The 8,639-nt window shown below is 39.9% G+C and overlaps 1 protein-coding gene across 1 annotated transcript in view; it reads left to right on the top strand.

The window, feature by feature from the left end:
- LOC119424128 (protein shisa-6) overlaps positions 1 to 8,639 on the top strand; it is a gene marked incomplete in the record, with an annotated part of 139,979 nt that overhangs the window by 130,577 nt on the left and 763 nt on the right. Inside the window, 1 exon segment of the mRNA XM_037691595.1 lies at positions 8,250 to 8,288. Within this exon segment, the coding sequence (XP_037547523.1) occupies positions 8,250 to 8,288 (39 nt within the window).

Raw genomic sequence — 8,639 nt, forward strand, 5'->3', positions numbered from 1 at the left:
TGAATCTGTGTGTGTAGTAGAGTGTTGTATGAATCTGTGTGTGTAGTAGAGTGTTGTATGAATCTGTGTGTGTAGTAGTGTTGTATGAATCTGTGTGTGTAGTAGAGTGTTGTATGAATCTGTGTAGTAGTGTTGTATGAATCTGTGTGTGTAGTAGTGTTGTATGAATCTGTGTGTGTAGTAGTGTTGTATGAATCTGTGTGTGTAGTAGAGTGTTGCATGCATGTGTTTGTAGTAGAGTGTTTTGTGAGTGTGGGGGTGTGTGTGTGTGTGTAGTTGAGTCCTGCGTGTGTGTATATGTGGAGGTAAATGATGACATAGATTGTGTTGTAAAGATCTTTAAATATCTTGATTACATAGAAATAGTTATACTGTATTTGTCCATTAAACCCAGGGAATCCAGTCAGTTACTTAGACTACAAGCATGTCTTAAAGACGTAAAAACTTGGATGACCCTTAATTTTCTCCTTTTGAACACAGAAAAGACTGAGGTTTTGGTTTTTGGACCTGAGCATCTCAGGAATTAATTTTTCAGTCTTTCTCCCTCCTTACATGGCATTAATCTGTCCTCCAGTTCTAATGTTAAAAATCTTGGTGTTATTTTTGATCAGGACATGTCTTTTATCCCCCACATTAAAAAACGTTACTAGAACTGCCTTCTTCCACCTGCATAATATCACTAAAATTAGAAGCATCTTATCTAAAAATGATGCAGAAAACTGGTCCATGCATTTGTCACGTCTAGACTGAACTATTGCAATGGTTTATTATCTGGGTGTCCAAATACTTCTTTAAAATGTCTTCAGTTGATCTAAAATGCTGCTGCCAGAGTCTTAACTGGAGTTAGTAGGAGAGATCATATCTCTCCAGTTTAGCTTCTCCCCTGTCAAGTCCAGAATTGAATTAAAAAGCTTACTTCTAACCTACAAAGCTCTCAACAACCTAGCTCCATCTTATATTCAAGATCTTGTTGTTCCATATTATTCCAACAGAGCACTTCGGTCTCAGACTGCAGGTTTACTTGCACTTCCTAGAGTTTCCAAAAGCAGAATGGGAGAACGATCTTTCAGTTATCAGGCTCCTCTCTTGTGGAAACAACTTCCAGTTTCTGTCCATGAGGCTGACACATTGTCCAGTTTTAAGACTGGACTTAAGACTTTCCTTTTTGATAAATCCTATATGTAGGGTTAGCTTGTTATGCTGCAATAACCTTAGACTACTGGAGGACAAACTGACCTCATTTCCTTAAATGATTTTTTAAAACTGAATAGTTTTCATTTGATACTATTTCTATCTTAACATGTGATTCTTGACCTGCCATTGTGTATCTATTCCTACCAAACCCAGCCGGTCTAAGCAGATGGCCGCTTGTCCCGAGCCTGGTTCTGCTAAAGGTTTCTTCCTCATGAGAGAGTTTTTCCTTTCCACAGTTGCCTTCATGCTTGCTCAAGATGAGAGTTCTGTGATGGAGTTAAACTCAGAGCAGTCTGCTCCTCAGATAAATAATGTTAAATTATTATTTTTATATATGAATGTTTCTGTTCAGTTTCCTGAAATGACTTCTGTTGTGACTTTGTGCTATATAAATAAACTGAATTGAACTTAATTGAATAGAAAGGTGCTACTTAAGTACAGCCCATTTACCATTTAGTTTGTTATTGAAGGTTATGTAACTTTATTACTCAGCAATGTGGGAAAATACATTTTAAGCTTTTGTTTTTTCGTTGACTTATTTTTTAGATGTGTTAGTCGATTGCTTTTCTTTGAGAGGTTAAATTTGTAAATCCTAAATAGTTGTAATTACTACTGTTAATGTTATGCTTCTTTAGTCCTCTTTTGTTATACACAAAAGACTAATCAATAAATCATTGCTCTTTTTTTAAACGTTTCCCTAGTTGAGCCGGGTCGTAACAGTGCACACTTCTCTTGGGACAGCAAAGACACATTTGCTTCATTCTATAAATATTGATCATACCTTTAACTATTTTCATGCTCAAGACTGCAGTTTTTGCGTGCGTACTTGTGTCATTGAAATACAAAATCCACTGTGTCCACCTGTGAGCCGGCATGGAGTGAATTCAGTGTTTTTTATGGTCTTGTCTGAACAGTGTTCGTTGTCGCTGCACTGCCATGTGCTTGTTTAAAATTGTAAATGTTTCCTGGAGAAGAAAATATCTAAAATCAATCATCCAGGTAAATAAATCACAAAAAAGTTACATCATGTCACCTGGACAGATTCATTTTGAAAGAAACATTTCATCTTACATGTAAAAAAACTTAGTCAGTCTGAAGTCTGCCAACAAACTCTGTCGTTTAAATAGCATTATTGATCATTTATGTGTAAATTCATTCTTTGTGACCTGAAACCATTTTCTATTTATTATTTTACACACAACAACCTGAGCTAGAGGATAAAATAGGAAAATTAGGTTATTAACAAGTGTTTATTCTCCTTAGTTGTTAAAAGTTGCATCTTTAATACCGCTGCAGTTTTTTCATGTTGCTTTCTGATGAGGACAAATTAAAATTTTAGTACAAATTAGTACAAATTATTTAGTTTTGATACAAATTAGTATTTGATTCTTACAAATACTTGGGTATCTTGATCAAGTCGCATCTCTCTTTTAAGCCCCACGTCGAAAATCCGTTAAAGAAATTGACAGTAAAACTGTTTTTTGTTTGTTTTGTATTTAGAAATATATCCTGCCTAAGTCTGAATGCTAGGAAACACCCTGTAGCTGTGACTTTCCTTCCATCCATTGACTATGGTGACACTTCACCACTTGTTCTTGTCTAGGTCAGACGCATTTCCCCTCCCCTCCCTCTCCACTTTGCTTTGCTGCTCTGTCTGTCTGTGAAACTGCTTCTGAGCCTCTCTTGCATTTCTTCTGAACTATAATTATGGACCTGTTTTGACCAGTTGGTCCCTCAACTAAATTTACAACATTTCTTCGAAGAGAAGACTGGATTTATGCAAGCATATTTGCCCTGTTGGCACGCACACAGCTGGATATCTCATTGACTTGGAAGACTTGACAATGTGTCTACCTCTGCTGCCACTTGTGGATTTTAAGGACACATATTTAATTGGATTTATGATAACTGGTTCCTGCTTTTTGGATTCAGCTGGTTGCTGGTTTTTTCTACATTCAAGGAAGTCGTCGGCAGCAAACTGGGACCCGATCACGCTGCTTGCCTTTATGTGTCTTGAGTACCTGGACTCAAATGCTTTGGGCAGAATGGATCAGATCTTGGAGATTTTACTCAGTCACTTTCCATCGGTGTGGCCATGCAATTTGGACATTTCAGAACTGCGTGGACCAACACAGACTCAAGGTAGATGTCATTAAGTTCTGCCTGTCCCCAAAACAACTGTATGTTTATCTGAATTTGGCTCCCCTGGCTGGCCTTGAAGGTCATCTTATCTGAATTCACCTGGAGAACATGTGATCTGACGTTCACCACCTCCTCCCTGAGGAATTTCCAACTGATAACCAGATGAAACCAACTAAATAAACTTTGTGTCATCATTTCAGGACTCTTGGATTCTCATAGATGTTATCCTTGGTCATTCCCCGACATCCCTCAAGAATATCTACGGATCTCATCAGAGGCCATTGACTGTTTATTCCATTCTTATCAGAACTCTTACAGCGCCCTCGAGAGCATCCATGGACATGCTTGCTCACCACTCTTGTCGTCTCCCCCCTCTGCAGAATGTTTAAGTCACTATGTGCTTTTTTGTGCGAGGTGTTTTTTAATATCAGAGTTTTTCTTCTCAGGCAAGAAGAAAAAGTCTGATAGGAATTTTTTCGCCTCCAATTCCTACATGTGTCCAGTTTCACTACTTTTTGTCTGTCTAAACAAATCTCACTTGTAAACGAGTCTTCTAGACTCAATGTGACTTATCTGTCTAAATAAAGGTTGAATGAATTTACATGAATGCTCCTACAAGCACCCTGCATATGTTGGATGCTGTCCATCATGGTGCGCTAAGATTCATAACTGGCTGCAACTACCATACCCACCACTGCACCCTGTATTCACTGGTTAACTGGACATAATTAACTTCACACAGACTCTCTCATTGGTACATTTTCATCTTTAAATCACTTCTTGGTCTGCTGCCTTCTTACATCTCCTACATGTCACTGCATGAGTGCAGCTACAGCGTGCGCTCTCTGGACATTATTACCCGCAGTGTTCCCTCAGTGAGGACTGAACTAGGCAAAAGGGCCTTCTCCTACTTCACTCCTGTTTCCTGGAATATTTTTCAAAAAGATTTGAAGCTCTCAACCTTGACCTCTCTATGTGGCTTTCTAACATCTGTTAAGTTCCTGACAAAAACCAATGCAGACGTGTTCCTGCTTTTAGTATTTTATATCACTTTATAATCTAGTTGTTCTTGTTCTGTTTTTAAATATAATTTTCTTCCCTTTATTTTTTCAATTTATATGTCTTCTTTTAAGATTGTCTACTGCTGTCCTCATTCTTTGTTAAAACAAGCGTCTCTTGTAAATGAGTCCTCGGGGCTCAATGAGACTAACCTGTAGAAATAAAGGTTGAATGAATGAAAAAAAAAAGGTCTGTTTGAACTCCTGGGGACGCAACCACTCAACATTTTTAGTGCTTTCCACCACCCTGAATGTTCCAGGCAATTTGAAAAGTACTACCTTTCTACCAGAGACATAAAGGACACCCCCACCCCACCAACCCAAATTAAATAAATAAATAAAAATAAACATCTTCTCTGAATAATGTCTGCTTTGTGACACTTGGTGGACGGCTCTTTCTAGGCAGGTGGTGGCAACATCTCCTCGTTTTCAGTTATGGATTTATTTGTGCTCTGTGAGAGTTCAGGTTTTTATAGGCCGACTCTTTAATGTGTGTGTTTCACAGCTTTGTGTCTGACGTGTGTGGCATTCTTCAGTCAAACCGTCGCTTGGTTTTGATGAGAAGTTTATGGTGTGGTGGATTTATTAATTTATTAATGATTGTTTTGCTGTGAAACTAAATGTTTTTCAGCATTTCACTTTATTAATCTGGAGTATTTAGAATATGGCTCGTTACCTTTAATCAAAATGTAAATCCATTAAAACCCAAATTGTAAGACAATGAGACAAAGATACCAAAAGGGGTGAATACTTTTGCACCCCCTGTATGATGAGAACATGCAAACTTCAAGAGCTCCAACAGAAATCTGAATTCAAAGTCTTTCATGTCAATTTAAACACATTTATCTTCACTTTGTTATCAGAATGTCTTTATTAATTTTATTTGTTCTATAACTAATTCACAAAGTATGCTTTCTTTCTAAAGATAAACGTGCCAGATTATTTTTCTTTGATGTTCTTTTTTATTTTATCTCTCTGAGGGAAGCTTATTCCAACCTCCTGCTCTTGTCAGTTTGCTTATGGGGGAAAAAAAGAGCTGTTTTTGCTCATCAGCGTTATTTCCAGCAGCTATCATCATCATCCTCCTCATCATCATCATAAATGTGCTTCAACATGCTGTTACGGACTGTTTGCACTGTGGGTTTAATGTCAGGACTGTTCCGAAGCCACAGCTGGGGGGGGGCACATTCTCGTTCCTGTGTGGGAGGCGGCAGCGACGAGACACTGATGGTAAATCGATAGTGATGGATCAAAGCAGGGCTGGAGCGCAGGGATGTTGGGGTAGAGGGGTGGGACAGCACTGAATCCTCTCTTCTTGTTATCCTTTCCTCCCTCCACATTTCTCTCTTTTCATATTGAACTCCTTGCTTGCTGTCCCCCCCCCCCCCACACACACACACACACTCAGCAGCAGGAATTGATACTTGGTGTCATGATCTCAGAAGGGATCAAGATGGAAAGTTAAAATGCCACACAATCAGCATCAGAGCAGGAAAACTGTGCACCTGTCTCATTGCTTTGGTTCACCTGCAGATCTGGGTTCAGTTTAAATATTATAACATATTAAGAATTTTAAAAAAGTATTTCTGTATTGTATAAAGGATTGTTTAAACAATGTATTAACACAATTGATTGTAGTTGTGGGGGGAGTATTTGTTGGAGGGTGCTGTAAGTACTTTGTATGTGTAAAACTGTATGACCCTAAATACATGTTTGAAGAAAAATTTACCAAATATGTTTTGTAATGTGTACATCAGCAGATAATTTTGTCTATTTAATCCATCCATCCATTATCTTTTACCCACTTCTTCCATTTTGGGTCACGGGGGTCACCGGTGTCCATGTCCGGCAATCAATGTGCGAGGGGCGGGGTACACCCTGGACGGGTCGCAAGTCCATCACAGGGACACAGAGACAAATGAGACAAACAACCAGTCACTCTCTCACTCACACCTAGGGACAATTTAGAGTTACCAATCAGACTAACATGCATGTTTTTAGTTTGTGGGAGGAAACTGGAGTACCCGGAGAAAACCCACGCACGCACGGAGAGAACATGCAAACTCCACCCAGAAATGCCCTCGGACCGGGATTTGAAACGGCAACCTTCTCGCTGAGATGCAGCAGCTCTACCAGTTGTGCCACCGTGCTGCCTTATTTAACACATAAATTAATTAATTCATAAATTTAAAAAATTGTATATTTTAGAAAGACAGTAATGTAAGGAACTCTCGTGAGGGTTTGGACCAAGATCACAACACAACAAAATGACGATAAATAATAAGTGTTTATTGTTTCTAGGAAGGAAGTGACAGCTGGTCTTGGTGCTGGTCTGGGTTCTGGTTCTGGTGTCGGTTAATGGCAGGGACAGTCTAAGAAGCAGAGAACGGTTAGTGGTCGTGCGGGTAATCAGAGCGAGGAAAACAGTCAACCAGAAAAAGCCACTAACCGTCTCAGATGATCTTAGGGGTCCTGAAGGGTTGAGGTAGTCAGGTCTGCAGCTGCCGGAGGAGCTGAGTCCGGTGAAGGACGCCAGTCGGCCGCAGCTGTCTGCGTGGCCAGAGTCCGTAATCCAAGAGGGGAGGTCAGGCTTTCCTAGGTCCAGTAACGTGAGGCAGATGTCAGGCAGTACCAGAGAGACAGGCAGATCGGTGGTCGTGCAGGCGTGGGTCGGTACCAAGAGCAGAGGCAGAAACAAATCCAAAAGGGAAATCCAAAGAGACGTGGTCGAGGCAGGCGGAGGGTCCAGGAACCAAGAGATCAGGCCAAACACGAAGGGGAGGACAACCAGAAAGAGGGACAGGTAGCGTGGTGGGCAAGACAAGGAGCGAGGACTTGAACAGGGACAAGAGAGGGGAACAAGGACTACAGGCATGAACGCGAGATACCTACTAACTACTAAGAGTGTTCAACTATCGGGCACCGAAGAGTTGACAGGGTACTGCTTATAAAGGGTGGAGAGAACAGGTGCAGCCAGTCTGAGATAATCAGGCCAGCTGACTGCAGTGCAGACAATTAGTGCAGTCAGCCTTCACCAACATGCAGAGTGGACAGACTGGTTCTCCACATACACACACACACATGAGAACCAGGTAGAAGAAGATAAGGAGTGAGAAGGAAAAGAACAGAACAGGACTGAGAAACCAGAACTAGTGAACAGAGTGATAAAGATCTAAATACAGGGACGTGATTCATGACACAGTAACTGTGAAATCGTAATCATGACCATTTGCTAATTCACCCACTTGTTTGTGGACTTTAAACATTTTTTAAAGTTTTACAACGTAAATTTATTTAATTTAACCTTTATTTATCCAGGTAGTCTCATTGAGTCACGAGGACTCATTTTCAAGAGAGACCTGTTTGGGGGCAGGTGGTGGGGGTTAAGAGCCTTGCTCAAGGGCCCAGAGTGGGGGAAATTAAGGTGGAGGCAGGTGTGGGTGTTTCACCTTTTCCACACACATTTTAATGTTGTTGGTTCGGGGAGTCGAACCGGCAACTTTCCAATAACAGGCCCACCTTCTCTAACCTCTGCGCCACCAATCCCCATATACAGTATAGTAACCGTACTGGTATATGAACCAGATTTTCTAAACTCCATAAAGCCAAAAACTTAAAATAATTTTAAACATATACTGCAAAATTAGTTGTTTCCCCCTAAATATTTTGTTAACTATGTATTTGAATGTCTTCTGACATCCATCGAGGGGTGCTGAAGTATCTTCCATACATTCCATTACCTTGCTAATGGTGTATTTGTGATTTATTTATTGATTTGCTTAAAACAAAAAAACTGTAAGTTTCTCAGTATTGTTTCATTTTGTTAAAAAATAACCACTTGATTCTGTTTTCTAGGAGAAAAACACTGGCCGGTCCGCTCCCAGAGTCACCATGGTAGGGTTGGCTGTTTTTTTGTTTTGTTTAAAGGTCAAAGTTGCCTCAAACCACTTTCTTTTTATTAGCTCAAATTTATGAACCAGATTAATGAAAGTTTCTGGTCAGTATCCTGATGCATGCTCAATAATCCAGGTAGAAAAATAAAAAAAAAGTTCAATCTGGTCCTCTGGACATTCAAAAAAACAAAAAAACAAAGCAAAAAAAATAAAATAAAAATAAAAATGTTGAAACATTTTGTCTCTCATCCAAGAGACTTGCTCAGTCTGAGGTGCTGTTTTCAGCTCAGTCTCTTAAATAGCACCTTCTCAGAGTGGATCAACCAGTTTGCTGCTGACAACCAAAACCAAT

The sequence above is a fragment of the Nematolebias whitei genome, chromosome 17 (assembly GCF_014905685.2).
Source record: "Nematolebias whitei isolate Nwh7 chromosome 17, NemWhi1, whole genome shotgun sequence".
In the NCBI taxonomy this organism is placed as follows: domain Eukaryota; kingdom Metazoa; phylum Chordata; class Actinopteri; order Cyprinodontiformes; family Rivulidae; genus Nematolebias; species Nematolebias whitei.